This window comes from Dipodomys spectabilis, unplaced genomic scaffold, assembly GCF_019054845.1.
Source record: "Dipodomys spectabilis isolate Male_0828 unplaced genomic scaffold, ASM1905484v1 ptg000138l, whole genome shotgun sequence".
NCBI classification, from domain to species: domain Eukaryota; kingdom Metazoa; phylum Chordata; class Mammalia; order Rodentia; family Heteromyidae; genus Dipodomys; species Dipodomys spectabilis.
Window position 1 is genome coordinate 10,323,938 of NW_024870815.1, and position 27,437 is coordinate 10,351,374.

Consider the following 27,437-nt stretch of genomic DNA (forward strand, 5'->3'; position numbering starts at 1 on the left):
TGCTTTGTATGTCCCTCCCCCACAGTGTAACCCCCGCTTTCACTATATTTGATGTCAGTATAACTTGTGGAAGAGATGGGGACAAACAAGTCGTTTAAGGATTCAGGTGGACCTGTTGCAACAATGAGAAGTACAAAATGTCATGTCAAAAACGAGCTTTACAATGTCGGTGTGGGGGGGGGGAGGGGGGGAAGGATTGGGTGGGGTGGAGAGGGGAGGCTGGGAAGAGAGGTGAAGGGTAAACAAAGGAGGAGGCTGCAATGCTTGGTAAGAAATGTATGCATTATCCTGCCCATGTAATTGTAACCCCTCTGTACAGTATGTTCTCAAATAAAATAAAATTAAATTAAATTAAAAAAAAATTTCAAAATATTCTTTATTAATAAATGTATAAATGTCTATACATAATTTACATGTTTGGTTAAAAAAACACTACAGGTGTCAATCAGTATTAGTGCTATATGTAATTTCTTGGCTAACTAGTAATTTTACAACAATGTCCTTAAGATCTAAACACATTGTAATAATTCCTTTTTTTTTTTTTACCTTTTAGAATTTGATAGAAGACAGTCAATATCCTGAAGGATTTCAGAAGTTTTTTTCAATGCTATTGATACCCTCCTTTCATTAACTTCTTCCAGCAATGTTTCCGAAGATCTTGACTTGTAATGATCAAAACACTGTTCATTTTTTTTATTAGAAATCTGATTCAGGATGCCACTATTCTCTAGCAGCACTGAGTTACATTGTTAAGGAGCTTTCTTCTACATTTTACATACTATTTCTTCAGAAAGTCTGACCTTCATATGAAAATAACTTTCTCAATTGCAAAGATATCTTGGATTTATGATAAAGCGTTGCGAGTTCAGAATGTATGGAACTTACCCATTATAGATGAGGAAATACAGTATTAAAGGAGCGGGAAGGAGGAGAGAATTTGCGTGTTTGGACAGACATTTGGTGTGGTGAGGAAATGAAAAAATTAAAATCTCAGAGTCAGTGTTGGAGGCATCACTCAGTTGGTAGAGTGCTAGCTAATGAGTGAAACTATCAGGTACCAAGTTTGAGTCCTGGCCTCAGACCTAAAAAAAAAAATCTCAGGGCCATTTCTTAATCTTCAGTTGTTGAAAAAATAAAAAGGAACATATAGAGGTGATAGGAGTTACAACCAATCAGTATGGTGTCTTTAGTTTTTAATTTGAAAAGACTTAAGGGGAAAGGAACTTGTTCAGTTGCAGAACAAGCTAGTTCTGTAGTACAGAAGAGGCATGAAAAAATAGTGAGACTGTACAGACCAAAAGGAATCATAAGAAGAAAAAGAAATACATATTCAACACTTATAATTTAGTTTAAGAGTAAAAAAGTCTCAAAACAAGCCGGGTACCAGTGGCTCACACCTGTAATCCTAGCTACTCAGGATGCTGAGATCTGAGGATTGACGTTCAAAGCAGCCCAGGCAGGAAAGTCTCTGAGACTCTTCTCTCCAATTAACTACCAGGAAACTGGAAGTGGTGCTGTAGCTTAAGTGGTAGAGCGTTCACCTTGACTTGAAGAGCTTAAGGACAGCAAACCAGACCCAGAGTTCAAGCCCCTCAACCAACAAAAAAAAGAAAAAGAAAGTCTCAAAGCAGATCTTAACTGTAGTTCAGTGTTTCTGGTCCAGTATAAACACAGAAAAGACTAAACATTAACATGATGTAGCATCTATTTATAGCTCAAGCTCAGAAATATGTAAGCATGGATTAGCATTTGTGATGTTTAATCTTCAGCATCAACTTGATTGGATTAATAAAATATACCACGGAATGTGCTTGTGAGGCAGGTTCTGAGAGGACTAAGTGGGAAGACCTGCCCTGGTGCACCACTCCATAGGCTGTTGGCCCACAGATGACAAAAGATGAACAAGGAGAAAGCCAGTCAGTATAGCATTTTCTTTCTCTCTTCCTCCTGCCTGCCATGATGTCAGCTGCTCTGCACTGCCAAAAGGATGGTCTGAAACTGTGAGCTGAAAGAATCTTTTCACCTTATATATTATTTTCATGTGTTTTGTCAGGGCAAGAAAAAGCTAACAATGTTCATGTACAGTCAGTAGGTGTAGATGTCTAGAATTCAAAGAGAGCAGTTATGGAGGCCAAGATATTGCATTTAAAGGATACGGTTAAACTTTTGTATCTTTTCAAGTTCAGAAGCAACAGACCTATAAAAAACAGATAGATTCATGATAGTTGTCTGATTCTTTTATATTCATAGAATTTCAAATAAGCATATTTGACTTCCGTTTTTATAAAGGTAGGACTGAAGCTTGATAAGAATGAGCAATGGCGTACAACTTCAAATCATGGCTAACTGAAAACTTAATGAGGACAGGTCTAGAAACATCTCTTTATGCAAGTTATTAAGAAGTCTTTTTCACAGTTTATAGTCATAGTGTGACTTTTCTGCTTTATTGCCTTTACTACAATAGACTACAAGTCTATTGCACAGCTCGTAACCTTCTTTATACTCCAGCCTATGAATGATAAATGAAAGATTTTTTCATCATTTTAACCATCTATAGGAGAAGAAATTGGGTATAACTGAGCTCCAAAAGCCTGTTGATTCTTTAATTACAAAATACTTTTTATATAACACTAGGCATAATAATACAATCTTTAATTGCTCATATGATGAATCAACTTTTTAGGAAATATCACCTATACTTTTTTCAACTAAATTTTTTTTTTTTTTTTTTTTGGTTTTTGGGACTGAACTCGGGGCCTGGGCACTGACCATGAGCCTCTTGTGGTAAAGGCTAGTGTTTTGCCACTTGAGCCACAGTGACACTTCTGTTTTTTAAGTGGTTAATTAGAGATAGGAGTCTCGGGGACTTTTTTGCCTGGGCTGGCTTCAAACCAAGATCCTCTGACCTCAGCCTCTTGAGTAGCTAGGACTATAGGTGTGAGCCACTGGTGCCCAGCTATTACATTTTTTAAATCATGGGCAAGGAATGTAGCTTAGTGGTACTGTGCTTGCCTACATGAGGCCCTGGGTTTGATTCCTTGGTACTGCATAAAAACAAAAAGTTAAAAAAATTAAAATTTTTTTTTGTCAGTCATGGGGTCATAGGCCTGGGTGCTGTCTCTCAGCTCTTCAGCTAAAGGTGAGTGCTCTACTACTTGAGCAACAGCACCACTTCTGGTTTTCTGGTGGTTTATTGGAGATAAGAGTCTCACAGACTTTTCCTGCCTGGGCTGGCTTTGAACCATGATCCTAAGATCTCAGCCTCCTGAGTAGCTAGGATTACAGGCGTGAGCCACCAGCGCTCAGCAAATTCACAAAACTTAAGAAAAATTTAACCAGTAAATTAATAATTGTAAGATAGAAAAACACCTTGAAATACAATTTAGGTAGCTGTTTGTACTATGTATGCAGTTTCTTCCTTTAATTTAGTCTCTCTGACATGAAGACAGATCATAGTGGAGATGTCTTAGCTTTGTAAGAATTTTATCTTGTTTCTATGCTAGTCCTTGAGCCTTCTACCCACAGCTACTATCACCAATCTACATGTTCACTTTCTAGTATGTCTTGAAAGTTATCCCTTCTGATTTCACAGAAAGAGGATATGATTTTAAAACTGTGCCAAGCAATGTTTCATGACTATGTATAATTTCCTTTTCTTCCCACCTACTCTGTGTAAGTTAGTCAAGCTAAAGAAATCTGTCCCGAATAGGCCATGAGGCATGTGGAAAGGTGGATCCTTAGGTATTTGAGATGAGATGTTTAAATAATATCTACTAGTTTTATTTGATTTGTTATAAGAAATAATAATCAGGTTGGTTGCTTTTTTTTTTTTTTGGTCATATATGGGATTTGAACTCATGGCAGGGCACTGTCCCTAAGCTCTTTGCTCAAAGCTAGCACTATACCATTTGAGCTACAGCACCACTTCCACTGGAAATAGTCTCATTGACTTTTCTGCCCAGGGTAGCTTTGAATTGTCTCAGATCTCAGCCTCCTGAGTGGCTAGGATTACAGGTGTAAGCCACCAGCACCTGGCTTGAATGCTTCTATTTTTCCCCCATTTTTCTATGTCGCCTCACAACTTAGTTAAAATGTTCCTAAATTAGGCTTCCTAAATTAGCTTGCATAGCATGCACAATGCCCTACAGATGGGTCCAGAAAAAAAAAGTTCCTAAAATAGTGCAAGTATCCCTTTCCCAACATACTCATAGTAAACTCTGATATTAGTTTCCTTACTTACTTTCTTTCCTCTCATTTTTCTATTCAAGAACTTCTATTTTCATTAAACATGAATTCATATATTTATTACAAAATCTATTGCTGGGGCTAGGAAGGTGGCTCAGTGGTAGAGCGCTTGCCTTGCATGCTCGAGGCCCTGGGTTCGATTCCTCAGCACCACATAAACAAAAAGAAAAAAGCTGGAAGTGGCGCTGTGGCTCAAGTGGTAGAGCGCTAGCCTTGAGCTGAAGAGCTGAGGGACAGCGCCCAGGCCCAGAGTTCAGGCCCCACTACCGGACCCAAAAAAAAAAGCAAACAAAAAAACAAAACTATTGCTATCCATCACAACTCACAACATCCCAGCAGGTATCTATGTTTACTAAAAAGCACATTCTTTTTCCACAGACCAAAAGAGCCTTACTTCTGTCCTTACTTCTTCTCTACAATGTCTTATTTCCCTTAACTATTCCTTTTTTTTTTTTTTTTGGTCAGTGTGGGGCTTGAACTCTGGGCCTGGGTGCTGTCCTACTGCTCTTCAGCTAAAGGATAGCGCCCTATCACTTGAGCTGCAGTGCTACTTCCAGCTTTTTCTGCTTATGTGGTGCTGAGGAATCAAACCCAGGGCTTCGTGCATGCAAGGCAGGCACTCTACCACTGAGCCAACTTCCCAGCCCCTAATTACTCCTTTTCAACCCAGTCCTAGTGCCTTATACACTTTGTGCCTTATGCACAAAGCAAGGACTAAAGTATTTTCCTTGGGCTTGGGAGGTAGCTCAGTGGTAGAGTGCTTGCCTCGTATGCATGAGGCCCTGAGTTCGATTCCTCCGCACCTCATAAGCAGAAAAGGCAGGAAGTGGCACTGTGGCTCAAGTGGTAGAGTGCTAGCCTTGAGCTGAAGAACTGAGGGACAGCGCCCAGACCCAGAGTTCAGGCCCCACAACTGACAAAAAATAAAAATAAATAAATAATATATTTGCCTTGATAATTTGTTAATGTGGAGTAATAAATTACTTAAAATTCAAATTTTTCAAAAACTGTATTAACATTTTATTCCCCTCAATATACAAAGACTCCTCTTTAAATTTCCCCATGAAGTTTTGTTTTTTGTTTTTTTTTTTGGGTCCGGTTGTGAGGCCTGAACTCTGGGCCTGGGTGCTGTCCCTCAGCTCTTCAGCTCAAGGCTAGTGCTCTACCACGTGAGCCACAGCGCCACTTCTGGCTTTTTTCTTTTTGCTTATGTGGTGCTGAGGATCGAACCCAGGGCCTTGAGCATGCAAGGCAAGCGCTCTACCACTGAGCCACCTTCCCAGCCCACCCCCCCCCCCCCCCATGAAGTTTTGTATTAAACATAAAAAATGGATTGGGAAGGTGGCTCAGTGGTACAGTGCTTGCCTCACATGTATGAGGCCCTGGGTTTGATTCCTCAGCACCACATAAGCATAAAAAGCTGGCAGTGGCACTTGTGGCTCAAATGGTAGAGTACTAGACTTGAGTAAAAGCAGCTCAGGGACAGTACCTAGGCCCTGAGTTCAAAGCCCCAGGATCAGCAATAATAAACAAATAAACACATAAAAAAAACCACTCATTTTCTGTAAAACTTTCAATGGAAGGTTTTCTGCCTTTCAAAATAATCAGTATTCTCAAGCTTTAAGCTATTGAAAACATTTCACGTATGAAATGTAATGTATTTAAAACTAAAGTTTTCTTGGAAAAAGTATTTTAGGGTTTATCATTTGACAATAATTTGTAAATTACTAGTTGGCTTATCTATGCATATTAAGTTTAAAGGAAATAAACTTACCAATTTTCTTCTCGAACAGATGGTTGATGTGTAAGCTCCTGTCTTGGACTAGTCTGAGTCAGTCTTCTGCACCAAGATATCACTGCTGTCACATATCTAGAAGGAACATGTTAAAAGAGATAGCTGACATTGAAACTCATTAATTTGTACAATTAATAAGCATTGATAAGTCAGGCACCAGTAGCTCATACCTGTAATCCTAGATACTCAAGGGGCTGAGATCTGAGATTGTGGTTCAAAGCCAGTCCTGTGAGACTCTTATCTCCATTATACTACTCAGAAAAGCTGGAAATGGTATTGTGGCTTAAGTAGTAAAGAGCTATCATTGAGCAAAAAGAGGCTCAGGGACAGCACTCAGGACCTGAGTTGGAGACTTAGGTCAGCAAAAAAAAAAAAGCATTGATAATTACAAAAAGGAGTTTTAAAAGAAAAAGTATTTGAAAAATGAACCTGTATGCTTTCTACAAACATACAAAAAAACTGAAAAATCACAATGTGAAAAAAAAGAGGAAAATTATCTTCTTTTTTAAGTATAAGCAAGGATTTGTTTTAGTATAACGAGATAAAGGAGAACTGGGAGTAAGACTCCAGGAAAGACATTTGAGGGGAGGCAACTGTTAGGTAGTTTTCTTAATATTTTTCACTAGATAGAAGCGAGATTTTTCCCCTCATTATTCATTAGAATAAATTAATCAGTTTACATTTATAGTTAATAAGGGTAACATTTAAGAGCAGTACAAAAATAATACCTCAATTTCATTAAAAGTTCAAATTTAGTTGTTTAACTTTTTAGTTTTTCAAAATATGAGTTTTCTTATGTTTTATCATGAAAATGTCTTTACATGTAAAAATTATATAAGCATTTGCTACCTAAAATTTAAACTTGGAAGTACCTATTAATGCACATACATAAATTTAGCTTATATGTATAATTATATAAATATAATCCACTAAATATAGAATAGTAATATTTGCTAAAGACACTACATTTTTTAGCAAACAATTCAAAATAGCAATTGAATGTTGGAGCATTTAGACCAAAAACAATAAAGCTCAATAGAAAGATTAACTTAAGAGGTTAAAAAAAAGTAATTCTTATTTTTACAATAAAAAACATTAAGGGCTGGGAAGGTGGCCCAGTGGTAGAGCGCTTACCTTGCATGCCTGAGGCCCTGGGTTCAATTCCTCAGCTCCACATAAGAAAAAAGCTGGAAGTGGCGCTGTAGCTCAAGTGGTAGAGCGCTAGCCTTGAGCTGAAGAGCTGAGGGACAGTGCCCAGGCCCAGAGTTCAGGCCCCACAACTGCCCCCCCCCAAAAAAAACATTAAAAACAAAAATAATTCTTAGCTAAGTGTCAGTGGCTCATGCCTGTAATTCTAGGTACTTAGGAGGCTGTGATATGAGGATCACTGTTCAAACCAGCCTGGGCAGGAAAGTCCTTGACACTCTTCTCTCCAATTAACCACCAGAAAACTTGAAGTGGCATTGTGGCTCAAAGTGGTAGGGTGCTAGCCTTGAGCCTGGCCCTGGCCCTGGCCCTGAATTCAAAGCCCACAACAGCAAAAAAAAGAAATTCTTCTGTGAACACTGTGAAGTATAATCACTAAAAGGTTATAATTACCACAGAGTTATTGTAATAAATTTCATGAACCAAACAGAAAAGGTATATTCATAAAAACTAATTTCAAGAATCTTCCCCATTTTAAGAATAATCATCAGCTATAAATTTTTGTCATTTAACAGAAATATATACAATTAGTCATTTGTTATTAAAAACTTTGTAAATTGCTAAGCATTAGGATTAAGTCCCTAACAGACCAAACTGAAAAATTTCAAAGCAAATTAGTTTTGTATGCAATACATTAGTTGAAAATAAGCAAACAATTAAAGTTAACCTGATTTATGTACTTATGCTAACTGCAAGCATAAACGAAAACTCTGAACAAAATATATGCACAAAACATTTAAGCAATAGTTACATGCTTCCTCTCTGTCAAGTAAAACATGGAAGTAATTTTTTTTTTTTTTGTGCAGGGGATCAAATCTATATGCTCAAACCTCTTATATGCTAGGTAAAGATCCTATGACAAGTTATATCCCTAGCCCCCAAAAAACTTTTGGTGCCACTACTACTGTTTGAGCTCAGGGCCTCATACTCTAACTTGGCTTTCTTGCTCAAAGGTAGTGCTCTACCCATTGATAAAAATAAATTTCAAAATCTTTTTCAGTACCTTTCATATGCTCCAGGATGTTCAATTGGAATTAACTGATTTTGTCCATCAGGAAAAGTTAACCTACACCAACCTAAGTTGAGACCTTGATGTGCCTTAAGAAACGAGAAAAGCTAAGTTTCATGATTCTAAAAATGAAAGTATAGGCATTATATATGTTTTTAAAAAAGAGCACAGTGATACTTACCAAAACTGTTGAAAAAAAAAAAAAAGAGGGGAGAAGAGTGGGTAGTTAAGAAAATAATATAGATGAGGTGAATTTAATTAAGGTATGTTATCCGTACATTGTAAATATCACAATAAGCCTTTTGTGCAGATAAGCTTGTAAAAATATTTTTAAAAACATCATTAAAAATAGAAATACCTTTAAATTTTTACTTTGACAACTTAAACATTCTATTTTACATGGCCTATCAATATCATTTAACTACCACTCATACAGATAATTATGAGAGAGTAAAAATACTAATTCCTTTTGCCACAATGTGTTATCTTTCTGAATGTAACTGTGTCACACTCTTCTGATTTTTGCTAGGATATCCAATGACACCAGTAAAGCCTCTTGACAGGTTTTGATACTTAAAAGGCAGGATTTTGAATGTTTTACAACAAAGAAATGGTATATGTTTGAGAGGACATTTCAAAACATCCAGGCACCTGTGGCTCACGCCCATAATCTTAGATACTCATGAGGCTGAAATCTTAGATGAACAAGGTTTGAAGCCAGCATGGGCAGAAAAGTCAGTGAGCTCTTATCTCCAATTAAGCAGCAAAAATCTTGAAATGTAGCTGTAGTTCAAGTAGTAGCATGCTAACCTTGAGTAAAAAAACGTAAAGTAAGAGCTGGGAAGGTGGCTCAGTGGTAGAACGCTTGCCTTGCATGCATGAGGCCCTGGGTTCGATTCCTCAGCACCACATAAGCAAAAAGAAAAAACCCGGAAGTGGTGCTGTGGCTCAAGTGGTAGAGCGCTAGCCTTGAGCTGAAGAGCTGAGGGACAGCGCCCAGGCTCAGAGTTCAGGCCCCACGACTGGACCCAAAAAAGAAAACAAACCTAAAGTACAGTACCCTAGGCCTTGAATTCAAACTCCAAGACAACCATACACACACATATATACACAATCACACAAAAGATGCTTCAAAAACTAGGCACTGGCCAGGGGCTAGTGGCTCATGCCTGTAATCCTAACTACTCAGGAGGCTGAGATCTGAGGATCATGGTCCAAAGCCAGCCTTGGCAGGAAACTCCATGAGACTCTTATCTCCAATAAAACCACTCAGAAAACTGGAAGTGGTGCTGTGGTTCAAGTGGTAGAGCGCTTGCCTTGAGTTGAGGAGCTGAGAGACAGTGCCCAGGCCCAGAGTTCAAGATCCATAACCGACAAAAAAAAAAAAAAAAAAGAAAAAAACCAGACACTGGTGGCTTGTATCTATAATCCTAGGTACTCAGGAGGCTGAGATCCAGAGGATCACAGATCAGATCCAGTTTGGGCAGAATAATCAGTGAGAATCCAACTCCAATTAACCAGAAAGAAAGCCCAGTTGGAGTCATTACAGATAGAGAACAGACATAAGCAAGAAAGCCAAATGAGACACACACACACACACACACACACACACACACACAGTTTGCTGTACAGAAAAAACAGATTTCAGTCTGAAGTATACTCACATGTCTTTTTTCAACAGAAGAGCTAAAATTCCAATTTAGGGTTAGAGTAATACCATCTAAAAAGATAGCATGTACTTTGTTATCAGAGTAGGCAAGAAATCTTCCCATGCTGGGTATGAATGATTCATTTAAAAGCACCGGCAGTGTATTGGTATTAATTATCCCAGGTACCTAAAACCAAGAAAATAAAAATAGCAAGGAAGAAGAGTTACTTACTAACAAAAAAAGTTGGGTGCCCGTGGCTTTTATCTGTAATCCTAGCTATTCAGAAAGCTGAGATCTGAGTATTTCAGTTTGAAGCTGGCCTGGGCAGGAAAGTCTGTGAGACTTGAGACTCTATAATTAGTCATCAAAAAAAAAAAGAAAGCTGTGGCTCAAGTGGCAGAGTGCTAGCCTTGAGAAAAAAAACTCAGGGACAGCACCCAGGCCTTGAGTTCAAGCCCCAGGACATGCACAAGAAATTAAAACACACACACACACACACACACACACACCCACCACCCCCACCCCCACCCCCACCACCCCCACCACCACCACCACCACCACCAACAACAACAACAAATTAAAAACTGACTGTGTAGCCCTGTGGCAGAGTATGTGCATTGCATGCCTGAAGTCCTGGGTTTAAAACCTAACATGCTCAACATGGCAGGGGCTGGGAACTCTATATAGTATCAGGAAACTTCATAAAGTACAAGTATAATGTAAGAGCTGAGGGTATAGCTCAGTGGTAATGTTTGTCTAGCAAGCGCAGTACCTTGGGCTTAATTCACAGGACTAAAAAAAAAAAAATGAAACCCTGATTTTTCAGTTTCTCTATTAGGTGGCTATTTTTCTCAATAAATCAGTATTAAATGCTACCAAAATTAACTTCTCACATATATGAAATATAGTTTGAACTTAGAAGTATGAATTTAAAGGATAATTTAAAAGTTGTTCTTGAAACAATTTCAACATACCATTTTCCAGCAGCATACACGATAGTTATGGCTTAGAGAGAGCCTTACTTTGGCACAATGTTGAAGAATTCTGTTAACATGAAAATAATACCTCTTACACAACTGTAAATAATACTATTAACATTTTAGATGGCAAGTCACTATCTGCCCTGAAATCCATCTTGGGAAAGCTTTTCTTCCACAAGTTCTCTAGCACAGAAAGGAAACTAGTATTGTTTCCCTCTGTGCTAATTTTATCTAGTTAAGGCTACTCATAGCAATGAAATGACTCCATAATGAGAATTTTCAGATGTTCCGTTTTTATTGTATGTTATTAGCATACATTAGTTGTATAAAAGAAGTTTCATTATAACATTTCTACATGTCTATTTTACAAATGTATCCCAATTGGTCTTTATTGTTCTTTTTATCTATCGCCTTCTTTCTTAATACAATTTCAATAGGTTTCATTATTCTATGTTCATGAGTGCAAATAAATCACTTTAATTATATTCATCCTCACTCACCCCTTTGTCAGCCCAATCCCCTATCTCTGACACTCAACCCTGACAAAGCCTGTTTTATTTTCTGTCATTTTTTAAAAAGTGTGTATTAAATGCACCAAGGGTCTCACCATGGTACTTCAGACATACATATATTCTGTTTGGCTCAGAATAACCTCTCTTTCCCTACCTCCCCAAACCACTACTGATCACCAGTTTTCACTGCCATTCTTTTTTTTTTTTTAACCATCACTGCATCTAGTGTTTATTTTGGTTTTCATGCTCTAAAGTTTAGTAGCACATATCTTTTAACCATTCTACTTTTAACCCTACCATACTATCTTTAAAAAAGAAATATGCCAGAAACATGTATCAGCTATCTCGTCAAACCTTAGCTGGAATTATTGAAGTGGAGTGTTACATGGTACTTTTTATCCCTTCACTTGTAAACAGTACAATGAGAATGCATTTTACATTTATGTTCAGAAAAACAATATTAAAAACTTAAAAAAAAGAAACGAGCCATCCTGAAAAAGCTTCCATCTAGAACCTGTCACAGCATGGCATTCTTTAAGCAAACAGCACAGAGGAATGCGGCGTCCAGCATCCAGACGCCGGCGAGCTCTGCTCTCGCCTTTCACTGCCATTCTTAATGCCATCTTCATATATAATTGTATTTCAATTATCCATCAAGTGCTCCTTTTGAAGAGGTGATATATTAAGGGTTTAAACATAGCTTAAAGACTTTAGCTATTGCTAAGAAATCCTTCAAACCTATTCATATGCTTCAAATCTACTCCTCCAAATCTGTTTTGGAAACTGTTTAGACATACTTTATAAAAATAATTTAATTCAACAATTTGTTTCCATTCTCCTGAGTGCTTCACATGAATCAAAAGCATTTTTAAAGCTGTGTTCTGGTGGTACTGTAATCCTAACTACTCAAGAGGCTGAGATCTGAGGATCACCGTTTGAAGCCAGCCCAGGCAGAAAAGTCCCTGTGAAACTCTTATCTCCAATTAACCACTCAAAAACTGGAAGTGGAGCTGTGGCTCCAGTGATAGAGAGCTAGACTTTAACACAAAGAGGCTCAGGAACAGTGCAAAGGTCCCTAGTTCAATCCCCACAATGGACAAAACAAAAACAAAAAAAAAACAATTTTAAGGGGTTGGGGAGTACAATCCCCTGGGTTCAGTCCTTCACTCTCCAGGGGAAAAAAATAAAGGCTAGTAGACTTTGAGTGTGTGGTTCCAAGGAGAATGCCATTGAGGAAAACACACCAATGCTCATGATGCAGAGATCAGTGTTGTACGGTCTCAGATTTGATTCATTTTTCCTACGAGGCTGCCCAACTCTGCTAAAGATATGATGCTTTTCAGCAAATCAAAATTTTCACTTCATTACTTAAATTAAGTACATTATATGCTTTTCTGGCATCATTTGCTTTGTGCAAAGCGTATTTTCACAAAATCAAGGGCAAAAAAGCAGTCAGATCATCACACAGGGATTTAAAAACAACTGATAACACAGGGACTAAATGAGCTTTATAACCTGAGCTCAGGAATTAAATTCTTATTATTGAAATTTCATTTATTTCCTTATTTATCTGGCTGTATTTTGTGAAAAACTGCATGTAATAAATCCACAGATAGGATAAGCTTACTATATATGAACTGAAAAGAAACGAAGCATGTACTGCCTCAGTACACTCTCAAATCTTTATCACACTGAAGAGGATAAAGAGAACTTCAATATGTCATCCAACCTCCAATCTGAATGAAAATAATGATGGCACACTTGCCTAAGCTTTCTCTCAGACTTGATCATTACACTTGCCTCACTACACTTAAAATTTAAAGCCAAAGATACTCTAGTAATGATGAAGAAATTATTTTACGAATTATGAGACCAGAAAATCTGATTGACTTACCAAAAACATATATTTAAATTCATCTGCCAACTCCTTTGTTTTCAGCAGTCTCATTTTGTAGCCCAACATGGTCTTGAACTTCCTATGTGGCTCAGGCTGGCTTCAAACTTAACAATCTTCTTACATTAGCCTTCTGAGCCTGGTATGGGTCATTCTTTTTCTTTTTTTACTTTTTTTTTTTTTTGTCGGTCATGGGGCCTGAACTCTGGGCCTGGGCACTATCCCTCAGCTCTTCAGGTCAAGGCGAGCACTCTACCACTTGAGCCACAGCAGCACTTCCAGTTTTCTAGTGGTTTATTGTAAATAAGAGTCTCACGGACTTTTCTGCCTGGGCTGGCTTTGAACCTTGATCCTCAGATTGCAGCCTCCTAAGTAGCTAGGATTATAGGCATGAGCCACCAGCACCCAGCTGTATGTGTTATTCTTAAGCCTATCCTTAGCTCCAAGAAATGTATGAAAGTTTTCAGATATACACTTGATTCAGCTGACTGTGAAGAACTTACCTGGTTGCCTGCTTAATAAGAGAGCATACAGAGAATAGACTTCCTGGTCTATCTGGAGGAAGGTTATTTACAGAATAAGTTTTCTCTTCTCTCTGAAAATAAGTTTAAAATGAAAATAACACAAGTTCAAACATTACCTATTGTTAACATAGGTACTTATATAATGACATGGTAAGTAGTTATCTTAATAATGGACAGGATGCCTTTCTATCATCCCACTTTTATTTAACATACAGCTGCTATAAAGTTACATTCTAATAGCCTATAATTTGATGCTCAATTTAAATCTTGTCTATGTGTAAACCAACGTATTAACCAAGTTAATATTCCTATATATTAACAAGAAATTATCACAAGCTATTCTTTCTTCTTAAGGGCTATATAGGTTTTAAAAACAACTATTTTAATAAAACAAATTTATCATTTTATATTTTATTAATGGAAGAATTACTGCTAGTTTATGGAATACTTATTATTTACAAGCACAGTTTTTCTGTATTTTTTTTCTTTTTTGTGCCAGTCCTGGGGCTTGAACTAAGAGCCTAGGCAATGTCCCTGAGTTTCTATTGCTCAAGGCTAGCCTCTACCACTTGAGCCACAGCACCACTTCCAGTTTTTTCTGTTTATGTGGTACTGAGGAATTGAACCTAGGGCTTCATGAAGGGCAAGCACTCTACCACTAAACCACATTCCCAGCCCAGGTTCAGTTTAATGATACTAAACATTTGATACTTTTGTTATTCCTTCTGAATTTTCTCCTTTTCAAATCTGCTAGTTTCACATGATTCTGCCTCTGGTCTTCTCTTCTGACCTCTGGCCTTCTCTTCCGACTTTCTGATTTATTTTCAGGTAATTCCAATGGGGTTCAAAGATGTGTTCACAATACAATAGCACAGACACTGTGTGGTAGGTGCTATTTCATTCATTTTTTTCAAAGACCTCATTACTCCTCAAAATAATTCTGCAATATTAGATGGCTTGTTTTAGTGAGGGTAAACAAACAGTAGAGATCTCATTTAACCACAGGGAGTGCAACACACACTTTTTCCAGTTGGGAAGAAAACAGGTGTTGAAGTCAGACACATCTAGATTAAAATCACAGGTTTAACTACTGGATCCAATACTGGATGGTTATATACCATTTTTAAAAACTTTGTGATGGGGCTGGGAAGGTGGCTCAGTGGTAGAGCACTTGCCTTGCATGCCTGAGGCCCTGGGTTCGATTCCTCAGCACCACATAAGCAAAAAGAAAAAAGCCGGAAGTGGCGCTGTGGCTCAAGTGGTAGAGCGCTAGCCTTGAGCTGAAGAGCTGAGGGACAGCATCCAGGCCCAGAGTTCAGGCCTCAGGACTGGACCAAAAAAAAAAAAAAACTTTGTGATCAATTCTATGTCAAGTAATCAAATTGTCCTCCTTGAGCTAAACCAATTTTCATTTCAATCAACAACATGGAAGCCCTTCTCCTTTCCCTGTACTTTGTCCAGCAGTAAATATTCCCAAGTCAATTTATTCTGGGGACAGGATCTTGCTCAAGTGGGCCTCAAATTCTCCCAAGTGCTGATATTATAGGAACTGGTTAAGGAAAAATGTTATGTGTGTTTTTATTTTAATTTGCATTCCCCAATACCATTAGTAAAATATATATCTCAAATATTATAGGTTTTTAATCTATACTGATTCTTTAGAGGCTTAGCCGTTCTTGCTTTATTGCTCAAGGCTAGCACTATCACTTTGAGCCACAGAGTTACTTCTTATATTTGTCTCTCTACTTTTATATATATGTTTGAAATTATCTATAGTTAAAAAAAACCCAGTACCACAAAAAACAAACAAACAAACAAAAAAAAGGTCCCTTTTTAGTCTTCTGGTAGTGACTAATTACCCAAATACTCTGTCTTTAACAGAAAGGACATATTTGTTCTGTTCTCACTTGCAAGGCAAAGCAGTAGAATGTTATGGACACTGCCTTAAAAGTAGAGGCAGTTTAAGAGCTGTTTTAAAAAATATATAAACAATTACATAGTGGGAGAAAATGTGTTTTTAGGTGTGAAAATATTAACTTAAAAATAGTATATTGAGGGGCTGGGAAGGTGGCTCAGTGGTAATGTTTGCCTTGCATGCCTTGCATGCACGCCCTGGGTTCGATTCCTCAGCACCACATAAGCAAAAAGAAAAAAGCCAGAAGTGACGCTGTGGCTCAAGTGGTAGAGTGCTAGCCTTGAGCTGAAGAGCTGAGGGACAGTGCCCAGGCCCAAAGTTAAGGCCCCATGACCAGACCCCCCACCCCCACCCCCAAAAATAGTATATTGAGGGGCTGAAAAGGTGGCTCAGTGGTAGAGTGCTTGTCTTGCATGCATGAGGCCCAAGGTTTGATTCCTCAGCACCACATAAGCAGAAAAAGCCAGAAGTGGTGTTGTGGTTCAAGTGGTATAACACTAGCCTTGAGCTGAAGAGCTAAGGGACAATGCCCAGGCCCAGAGTTCAAGCCCCATGACAAAAAAAAAAAAGTATATTGACTTAAACTAATGCTTCTGGTTTTCAATTATGACAAAAGAAATTTAATCTCTGATTTAAACAGAAATTGCATAGGCTAACAGGTAATAGTGGATGAGAATATAGTAAAAATTACCCAGGTACCAAAGCTGACAATAAGATTGTAATTTTCCAGACTGAGGAATAGGAAATAATGTTATATAAACAGCAAATTTCCAGTATATTAGAGATAATGAATTTAAAGTGAATGATAAACCCAAATTCTTACCTCTTCTGATCCTTCTTCACCAGAATAATATGTAAAATATTTTCCATAATAAGCTCCTTCTGATTTGAAAACAGATCCATCTCCAGGAAAAATCTCTACTGAGTTCACATTTTCATGAGTAAGCCTTAGGTAAAGAAATAAACATTAGTATGCTTTCTTTTTTAAGTAACATTTTTCCCAAGATTAAAATATATATAAAAGCAGTCTTTTTAAAAGAAGCCTAAACAATTAGACTTTGCTTTTGCCTATTGAGAGAAATAAATTTCATATCTGACTCCAGCTAGCCACATTTTGTGGGGAGGCAAAAGGCAAAAGATAAAACAGAACACCAAAGGGATCTTATCTTCCTGATATCCTCATTACTAATCACAGGGGCTGGTGCATAAATCAAAGCAATGTCTGTCATGTAGAAGTTAAATACAACACTTCCACAATCTGAAAATGAAACTATTCTTTTTAATAAAGAAACTAGTATAATCGATACCTGATGGATGAGATTAAGCCATTCCTAAGAGAAAATTACAAATAACTGGAAGAGCCAGGTAAATCAAGGCAAGTATTGTATGTACTGTATAAAAGCCAAACGAACAAAAAGGCACAATACCTCCATGCCTCTGATCATATAATATTCATCAAAATAAAAATAAGATGATGGGCTGGGAAGGTGACTCAGTGGCAGAGTGCTTGCCTTGCATGCATGAGGCCCTGGGTTCGATTCCTCAGCACCACATAAGCAAAAAAGAAAAAACTGGAAGTGGCGCTGTGGCTCAAGTGGTAAAGCGCTAGCCTTGAGCTGAAGAGCTGAGGGACAGTGCCCAGGCCCAGAGTTCAGGCACCATGACTGGCAAAAAAAAAAAAAAAAAAAATGAAGTAAAATTAATTCTATCATATATGAAAAACATGCTGTCAGAGTGGTAGACCTTCATGGAAAGTGTCCTTTCCCTCACACCACCAAAGGAAAATTTAAGAATGCTTTTTCTAGCATTATTTATGGAAATGAAACTTTCAATTTAGCCAATACTAATTACAGTCACTAAAGATATACTTTTGTTAAGGTGTGAGGATAATTCAATGAAATAATATAGGCACAGTGAAGTGGCTATCTAACTTCTCTATTGCCATACTCAGGAGATAACTGGTGTGATCTGACTAATAACTGATATAGATGGGCTCCAGTGTCTCATGCCTGTAATCTTAGCTACTCAGGAGGCTAAGATCTGAGGATCACAGTTCAAAGTCAGCCTGGGCAGGAAAATCCATGAAACTCTTATCTCTAATAAACTAATCAAAAAAGCTAGATGGGGCTGGGAAGGTGGCTCAGTGGTAGAGTGCTTGTCTTACATGCATGAGACCCAGGGTTTAATTCCTCAGCACCACATTAAGCAGAAAATGCTGGAAGTGACAGCGTGGCTCAAGTGGCAGAGTGCTAGTCTTGAGCTGAAGAACTGAGGGACAGTGCCCAGGCCCAGAATTCAGGCCCCATGATCAAAAAAAAAAAGCCAGAAGTGGCACTGTGGCTCAAGTGTTACAGTGCTAAAAACTTAGGACTAGCACCCAGGCCTTGAGTTCAAGCCCCGGGCCTGGCAAAAAAAAAAAAAAAAGAAAGAAACCCTATTAACCAATATAAACACTACATTCACTAGCAAATTTGATCTATTACTAGCCTTGCAGCTAATTATAAGTCTTGTAAGTATGGCTGTGATTGAATCACAAGGATGGTCTTGAGACAGGTAAAATTAGGACAAAATATAGCACAGTAGGTCTAGAAAAACTGTCCTCTGGTGAGTCTGTCTGTTCCTTCTGATATCCTAAAAGCTCCTATTTCAACACAGGCGCCTTACCTATATGTGATACCCTTATGCCAAACTACTTTCACTAGTTCAGGATAGGAATATTCTTCATCAGTCTGTCTTTGTATAAGTGAACCACAAAAGTTCCACCTATGAAAGATAAAATGTAAGCATTCTAATTACTAAAAACAACTGCCATTAAAAATCAACAAAACGGTGTCAATATAATATTCTTCTTTCTTTTCTTTTTTCTCCATGTTGTGGTATAGGGGATTAAGCTCAGGGCTTCCCACATGGTAGGAAAGTGCTCTATCACTAAGCTACATCTCCAGCCCAAATTATTATTTCTTGCTTAACTCATTAAATCAAAGTGTATTAATTAAATTTAAAAATAAGTCTTATTTTTCCATGTCTTTTTTCGGTGTTTTAATAATCTTATTATTGGACCTCACCATGATCACATAAATCAGACATTACTGTTTTTTTCAAATTTAATCTAAATTCAAATGAAAGCTTTGTCAGATCCATGTTCCAACAAGCTAGGTCATAGGATCTAGTGAGCAGCCATAGTACTTCTGTGATCTCTCTCCAAGAAAATATTCCATAGGCTCCTGTCACATCATATAAGGTACTTTCATAATCCTTTCAAGGACAGTGATCTTCACTAGCTACTATATGCTGCCAGAAAGCAGTATCTTTGATTGCAATCTATGACTGCAAAGTACTTAGTATAGAGTAGCCTCTCCCAAATATGAAGTAAGGAACGTTTAGTAACACCTTTGATAGAGAAATTACTTAAGATAACAAAGATGTAAGTCAATTAAGTGAGCTTTAACTTAATGATTTAGAAAGAGAAGTATGCTTTAGTAGACTGGCCTTCATAAAAGCTTCATTCCCTCATTACCTGTGTAAGTATGGAGATGGGCAACTAAGAAGCAGGGCCCTGGGAAGAACAGAAACTTCTTTTCTTCTTTCTTCTGAAACATCACAAGTTAAAATTCTACTTGCAGTGACATCAGCATCCATTTTAGACATACTGCTAACTTTATTATGAAAATGAAATGCTAAAGACAAAGGGTATCTCCATTCTTCTGGACAGGAGGATACAGACCAGTGCTGTCTTACCCATGTATATATACATGTGTGTTTTCTCTGCAAGGGCAACTCCTCCCCTTCAGTTCCACTTACACAACTTGTTTTTGCTAAAGGTTCTTTGGTTTTTAAGACCTGCCCACAAAGTTCATTTTCTTTATTCTTCAGTCTTTGTTGTGACAAACTTCCATATGCACAGAATTTGCTGGCTTTTTCAACTAGTTTATCTTTGGGGGTTTGATTATTTTCTTCTGACAGTACTACAGATAAGTCTGGCTTCTGGCTAACTTTGCACAAAAAATGTACTGTAAATTCATGCTGAGTTTTGGGTAAGCAAAGGAATGCATGACCATCTAAAGATGTAATTTTCACAGTGCCGCTCTCCAAACATGTCATGTTACCATGTGTATTAAGACTGGGCCATTTTACTTCTGAGATGTCAATGAAGATACGCTAAATTGAGGGGAGAAAAGACATGGTGAAGGTTTTCTGATAACAGTTTATCTTCCACACTTAAATACTGTATAAGAAAGCTCTTAAATATTTGTGTTTTTACTATCTATACAAAAAAACAGTCTGCATATTATTGTTTCTTAGAGAAAAAAATTTGAAACACACAGAATGAAAAAAAGAGAGAAAAGGAAAATATCATCTTGATTACACTGAATTGTTAAACAGTTTTGTTTTAAAGTGTTCAGTGAGTAAGAGTTAAGTGGCTTTTTATCTTGCCCATGTAATTGTAACCCCTCTGTATGGTATTTTCACAATAAAAAAAAAAAAAAAGAAGAGTTAAGTGGCTTTTTAAACCCTTCACCCAAAAGTCTTCTCTAGGGATTGGGAAGGTGGCTCAGTGGTAGAGTGCTTGCCTTGCATGCATGAGGCCCTGGGTTCGATTCCTCAGCATCACAAAAGCAGAAAAAGCTGGAAGTGGCACCATGGCTCAAATGGCAGAGTGCTAGCCTTGAGCTGAAGAGCTGAGGGACAGCACCCAGACCCAGAGTTCAAGCCCCACATCGAACCAAAACAAAATAAAACAAAACAAAACAAAAACAAAGGCCAGCATTGGTGGCTCACACCTGTAATCCTAGCACTCAGGAGTCTGAGCTCTGAGGATTACAGTTCCAAGTCAGCCAGGGCAGGAAAATCCAGGAGACTCTTATCTCCAGTAAAGTACTCAGAAAAACCCGGAAGTGGTGCTATGTGGCTCAAGTGGTAGAGGCTAATGTTGAGTACAAAGAGTCAGTGCTCAGGCCCTGAGTTCAAGCCTGATTTTTTGGGGGGGTGGAAGGGAAGAGGAAGAACAGAAATAACAAGGAAATGTACATTATAAAGTATTTACTATAATAAAAGCAATCAGAGCTTTAAGTAACTTGCAATCAGTATTAAATTTACATCCAGAGTAACTCAGAAAACACAAAAACATTATTCTATCTTAATGCTACATATAACATATGCTTTATAAATATTTCAAAGGAGGAAAGAAAATTACTTATTAAACAGTACTGGAATTATTGAACAGCATTTGAAAAATGTTATCTTGGAGAGTTATCATATGTATGGATTAAAAAATGGCACATATAAGCCGGGTACCAGTGGTTCACACCTGTAATCCTAGCTATTCAGGAAGATAAGATCTGAGGATTTCAGTTCAAAGCCAGAGTCAAGGCAGAAAAGTCTCCCTGAGACTCTTATCTCCAATCAAAAACCAGAAGTGGTGCTGTGGCTCAAATGGTAGAGAGCTAGCCTTGAGCACAAAGAAGCTTAAGGACAGTGCCCAGGCTCTGAGTTCAAGCCCCACAACTGACAAAATTTAAAAATCAAAAACAAAAACCATGGCACATATGAGGGGCCAGGAACGTGGCCTAATGGTAGCGTGCTTGCCTGGTATTCATGAAGCCTCAGTTTGATTCCTTGGTACCACATAAGCAGAAAAAGCCCAAAGTGGCACTGCAGCTCATATGGTAGAGTGCTAGCCTTGAGTAAAAGAAGGTCAGGGACACTGCCAAGACAGTACTGGGCACACTGCTAACTAAAATAAACTCCATGTGTTTTAAAGAGGAACTTAAAACTCAAAGGTCAATTGATCCTAACAACAGACAGATCATAACAAATAATAGTGCCCATGTTGCCTAACATTTGTGTGCGTGGACGCTGAAGACTGAACTCAGGCCTTGGGCATGATAGATAAGTACTCTACCACAGAGTTACAACCTCAGTCCTTGTTTATATGAGAACGGTATTGACATGTAGTGTAGACTAGTCTAGAATTTGTAAATTCACAATGTTCCAGTTTCTACCTCCAGAGTGTTGGGATTACAAGTATGTTCTTGGTCCATAACAGTCCTTTTTATTTATTTTGCCAACAATTTAACATTTCAATTTCCATTTATATAAAACCTTAATTTCACCAAACTACTGTTAAGAGAGCCTATTAAATTTATAGTGCTATATGTCAGGATATTAAAAATAAAATCAGTAATTATTTCATTGAAAACATGGTTTGTAAGGATGGTCAGTTATTAACATTCTCTTTTACACTGTTATTAACATTCTCTTTTAGAGTTACACTAGTGACCCTATTGCAGCATCAGCAATAATGAATAAAGTTGAATGGATAAAGTTACCAAAAAGACACAATAGATTAAAAACTCCTTTATACCAAGTTACAGTTTTGATGTTTTATGGCTCCTTTGCCCATATGGTCTGGATATGAAATGTGCCCCAAAAGGTTCAGGGATTGAAGGTTTGGATCCTAGCTGATAATGCTTTTGAAAAATGAATGGGTCATAAATAATTGAGTAATTAACAGATGAATGGGTTACTGGGAATCAGTTATGACAGGTTGGAGGAAATAAGTAACTACGGATTTACTGTGAAGGGAGTAATTTGTGCCTGGATACACCCAGAGTTCAGGCCCCAGGACCGGACCCAAAACAAAACAAAAGACAGCTATTATTATTTATCAAAGTTCAAAATAAAATATAAACAAATTTTATATCTATATATAATTACATATCCCTCTCCTAATTAAATATCTACTAGTTATATATTAACAAATAATTAAACACAAGTTACTGAAAATGCTCATGTAATTGCCTAATTCTGAGATTTCTGAGAATGAAAAAGCTACCTATCTGAAATCTAATTATAATTCTTTTTTTTAAAAAACAACAGGGGGCTAGGACAGTAGCTCAGTGGTAGAGTACTTGTCTTGCATTCATGAGGCCCTGAGTTTGATTCCTCAGCACCGCATAATCAGAAAAAGCTGGAAGTAGTGCTATGGCTCAAGCGCTAGGGCACTGAGCTGAGGGAAAGCGCCCAGGCTCAGAGTTCAGGCAGGCCGGTGCCCAACTTAAACAAACAAACAAAAAAAAAAACAGCACAGAGGTGAACCATATAACTTCTGTGTACCTTAGTCTGGTAAAATACACAAGTTAATGCTTTCTTTCTTTCTTTCTTTTTTTTTGGGGGGGGAGGGGTGGTCCAGTCATGGGGCCTGAACTCTGGGCCTGGGTGCTGTCCCTCAGCTCTTTAGCTGAAGGCTAGTGCTCTACCACTTGAGCCACAGTGCCACTTCCAGCTTTTTGCTTATGTGGTGCTGAGGAATCGAACCCAGGACCTCATGCATGCAAAGCAAGCACTCTAATACTGAGCCACCTTCCCAGCCCCCAAGTTAATGTTTTCTACACCAAGTATTAACTCTCAAGTTCCCCAAGAGGAAGAGGAGACATGGGGAGAAGGGTAAAAACTAAACCTTAATTAAGCTACATGTTTCCAATCACTTATCTTCAAATAGTACTTATAAAATAATTTTTAATCACCTTTTTTCTTTCAGAAGGTACTATGCTTTCAGATAAAAAAGGGCAAGTTGCTGAAGAGTTCCGAAAATCCAGGGCTCGCTGTAGTTGCTCCTATGAAAAGAAATGTGATCTTAAAAAGGTAAAAGGATTTGAAAATTAGTTTAGAATGACAGCAATCCAGAATACTACTTTTCTTATTCTAAATCATCTCAACAATATCTTAGCATTTAAATCAGTAGTTTGCATGGTATTACTTACTCTGTAAGTGCTAATAACAAAGTGTGTCCGTTGACGAATTCTTTCTGGCTGTTCTAAAGGATGTGCTGAAACAGGAGGTGACTTTTCAAATAAAAACTCAGAGCCACAGGGAGAAAGTTGCAATGTGGAACCATCATCATACTGTACTTGCACAGAATCATCTTCATAAAGTACCATTTGCACTTCAGCTGCCATTACTAGAACAGGGTAAGATGGTCTTCCAAGGCAAAGACTGAAGGAAAGAATACAGATAGTTCTTAATGTACAAGAGCTCCTCAAATTAACCATATCAGGTTAAACAAAGGATATTTTAAAACAAAGGTCATATCATCCTTGACTTAACCTACTAATACCTAACATTTGCACTAAGAAAATCAAACTCCTATCTAGAAGTTATAAAGGCTACACAAACTGACTCTATCTCTCCAAATGTCATTTCCTAACTCCTTCTTAAATCCTCTGTCTACTGTGTTTAGTTGAAGGGGGTTAGTTGGACTAGTTGTTAGTACAAAAATTGGGTGTGATCAGCTCTGTCTCTTTGTTCTGGACACTTTAGTCACAACGGAATTTTCTATGTTCTTTAATCAGATTCGTCCATGGTTTCCCTTATTTGCAATAACTAGTATATGTCTAGGACAAGCAGAAAAGGTTAAAAGCTATGTACATATGACCATATAAGAAGATGCTAAGCGAAATGAACCCCAAGATAGGAACATAAGTGGTTTTATCTTTCTTGCTGTTGTTTTTAATGTATTTATAATATACCATGTGATTTTTTTGTTTCTTTTGTATGTTCTTCCCTGCTGGTATAACCCGTTTTCACTGGATTTGATTCCAGTGCCCTGCATCTTGCATTTACATTTTTGCATATACAATGAGGGGAAGAGAAATAATAAAATGCTGAAATAAGGATACATGTTGACCCACTGTAACACTGAGGTGTACAAGACACTATGCTGAAAAGGAACTTTACAACTTGGGGGGTCTGGGGGGGAGGAGTTGGGGAGGTGGGGAGGGAAGGGACCATAGGGGAAAAACAAAGGAGGAGGTAACAATGCTCAACAGGAAATGTATTCATTATCCTACTCATGTAACTTTAACCCCTCTGTACAGTATTTTTACAATAAATAATATACAAAAAAAACCCAGATCCTTTCTCATCTTTCATAAGTACAGTCACACTTTAGCCATCATTAATAAGAAAGGGTAAAATGTCTTTCCAAAGACTTATGCTCTCTCCATGTCAGTCCCCAAAAGACTTAACTTGACAAACTAAGTTAAATTGCTTCCAATCCAAAAGATTAAAATCTTTTCCCATAGAATTTACCATTATCAAAATTGCTTGCTTTTTGTCTTCTCCAATTGGGATATAAACTCAGAGCAGGAACTTTACCTATCTTACTCACAGATGTGTATCTGAAACCTGAAAGAATTTTCAACAGATTATAAAGGTGCAATAAAGCCGAGCGCATGTGGCTCACTCCTGTAATCCTAGCTACTCAGGAGGCTGAGATCTGAGGATTGAGGTTCAAAGCCAGCCTGGACAGGAAAGTTTGTGAGACTCTTATCTTCAATTAACCACCAGAAACTGTGGCTCAAAGTGGTAGAGCACTAATTTTGAGCAAAAAGAGCTCAGGAACAGCACCCAGGCTCTGAGTTCAAGCCCCATGACTGACATACATAAATGTGCGACACCCGCCATCAAGTGATGAAAGGATATTTCTTTTAAATTATTGCTCCTCTTGAGTTTGCTAATTTAAAGGCATTGCAATGTTATAGTCAATGTTAGCAGCACTGTTTACCTAGATACCCCTCGAACAAGTCTTGTTAACTTAGTTTCTCTTGAATATGGCTGTCTTTACCTCTTCTTCGATCAAATCTGCAATTCCTACAATTGTCTAAGGCCATTCTCTAATTTTCTCTACCTCTAGTACTATAGTCATAGGTCATGTCCCACAACTTGGGCCATACAAACTGCTCTAACTCTTGCTTACATACTTGTTAACTAGCAATAACTATTCAATACTGGTGGCAATAATTCTTGGGAATAAACGGCAATATACCTATATGACACACACACATCGACCTGGTATTTCAAGAGCAACGTTCCTGTGCGTACTTGGTACGGTTCGCCCCGGAAGGCCCGCGTCCGCGGTGGCTCTCCCCACAGCCCGCCGCGGTGGGCCGGGGCCCCGCCGCCGGGCAGCTCCACAGAGGCCTAGCGAGCCGCAGCGCGGAGCCAGGCAAACCGACAGCCCGAGTGTAGATCTGCCGGAAAATCCTGCTCCAGGGTTACTTCTTGAACTTGCCAAATGAGTCAAGTGCGACCGCAGAGGAACGCAGGAGCCGGACGCGCAGACAAGGCCGACAGAGGCAGCTCAAACTTCCCGGGTCACGGAGGCAGCGGCCTTACGTCTCCGGAAAACGAAGCCCCGGAAGTCCCGCCCTGGCCCCGCCCCGCCCTGGCCCCGCCCCTCCGTGCCTGGCCACGCCCCTCCGCGCCTGGCCGTGGAAGAGTCCGGAAGTGGAACAGAGTAGACCCTGGTCTCTTCCTGGTTCCGAGTGTTCGTTCCAGTGCCCCTTGGGAAAAGGTGGAACCGGGTTAATCACTTTTGGTGAAAACCGGTCTTTTGATAACTGTCGGGCACAAACCCCGGGGGTGGATTTTGGCCGAGTGATGTTTAAACAAACCAAACAACAGCTGTACTTCAGCGAGCTTTTTTCCCTCCAAATGGCCAGTAATAGAGGCCTCTTCCTAAGGTGGTGCCAGAAACTGTCTACTAACAGTACTAATGTGTTACCACTGAACAATGCTTTACAGGTAACTTATGGGCAAAGTACGTTGGGATGAAGCAAGGTAGGAAGACACTCCCTGGGGGGTGAAGATGGGAGCTATGGAGTAACTGTGTTAAGACTTTCGTCACAGTTTATAGTAAGAGTTCTTAAGATAAAATATAGAAATGTGTGGGAGCATATAGCAGGCAGACTGAGAAAATATTTCCACTGAAATCTGACGTTAGAAGTGGGTGTTAGCCAGGGTTCAGGCCTCTGTTGGGCTCTGAGATCCAAGGAAAAGATGTTTTCCTTCATTGGGCTTGAAAGAGGCCTGAAGGGGGTGAGAAGCCTGGAGTGTGGATCAATTGTGTCAGGGGCCAGATCATTTTAGACGAATTATGGACTTAACCCATATTTTCTGATACCAAATAAGAAAAGAGATGAAGTCTCTGTGTGGCCAAGTGTTTCGTTACTGTTTTAACAGTTAAAAAAAAGTATACTTGTTTATTATAGGTGATAGTAGCAAGGGATAGGAAGACAGACATCTAAAGCTCAATTCAACTTCATTTCAAAAGAAAAAGAAAGCCTGGCTGGGGATGTGGTTTAATGTAGTATGCTTGCCTACCATGTATGAAGTCCTGGGTTCGATTCCTCAGTATCACATAAACAAATGTCTCAAGTGGTAGAGCGGTAGTTGAGCTCAGGGACAGTGCCCAGGCCCTGAGTTCAAGCCCCAGGACTGTCAAAACAAAAACAAAAGGCTGAAAATTGGTGTCAATTATACATAAAGTGTAAAGACATCCCTAGACAACCATATTCTCTTTTAACTGAGACATATTCGTACTATACAGTGCTTAGTTCTATTCTGCCTCCACTTTCCCTCTTCTACTATCTAAGAACTTCATAAGTTCTACTACAGTTCTACCACAGAGGGATTTTGTGATACTATTTGTAGTTTTGAATGATTCCTGAAACTGTTGAATGGAATGTAGATCTCAAGAGCAGATATGGAGCATTCATTTGGCTTTCCAGTGATCAGGAAGAAAATAGCAGCTGGAACTCAGGACTCTCACCAGTGAGGAAAGAGCACAGCCCCAAGAAGTAATGAGGAGCACAACTATTCTTGGGGATTATTAAACCTGGACCTAAAGTGAGTTTAAAATGCCAGTT

General features: G+C 38.5%; 1 protein-coding gene across 4 annotated transcripts; it reads right to left on the minus strand.

Moving 5' to 3' along the window:
* Positions 1–346: 346 nt before the first annotated feature.
* Positions 347–25,767, minus strand: CUNH5orf34 (chromosome unknown C5orf34 homolog). Of its 4 annotated transcripts, none has more exons than XM_042690583.1 (13): positions 25,612–25,767; positions 23,493–23,724; positions 23,256–23,345; positions 19,247–19,887; positions 18,394–18,492; positions 16,553–16,676; positions 13,794–13,885; positions 10,879–10,948; positions 9,920–10,090; positions 8,250–8,344; positions 6,020–6,115; positions 2,157–2,197; positions 347–736 (listed from the first exon to the last, which is right to left on the minus strand). In XM_042690583.1, exons 2-13 carry the CDS (start codon positions 23,685–23,687, stop codon positions 543–545), a joined length of 1,908 nt encoding a protein of 635 aa, XP_042546517.1. In that variant the 5' UTR covers positions 23,688–23,724; positions 25,612–25,767; the 3' UTR covers positions 347–542. The 4 variants fall into 4 exon arrangements, with proteins under 4 accessions (XP_042546517.1, XP_042546515.1, XP_042546514.1 ...); XM_042690581.1 differs by having other exon boundaries at positions 347–727; positions 25,556–25,618; XM_042690580.1 differs by having other exon boundaries at positions 25,556–25,618.
* Positions 25,768–27,437: the final 1,670 nt, after the last annotated feature.

Bases quoted from the DNA above. Each gene is read 5' to 3' on its own strand.
- CUNH5orf34 (XM_042690583.1), bottom strand. From the start codon at position 23,687: ATGGCAGCTGAAGTGCAAATGGTACTTTATGAAGATGATTCTGTGCAA. The intron at 19,888-23,255 runs GTGATTAAAAAT...CCCTCAATTTAG, and splicing joins TACCTTCTGAAAGAAAAAAG to CGTATCTTCATTGACATCTC. The intron at 16,677-18,393 runs GTAAGGCGCCTG...TCTTTACCTAAG, and splicing joins CATAAGGGTATCACATATAG to GCTTACTCATGAAAATGTGA.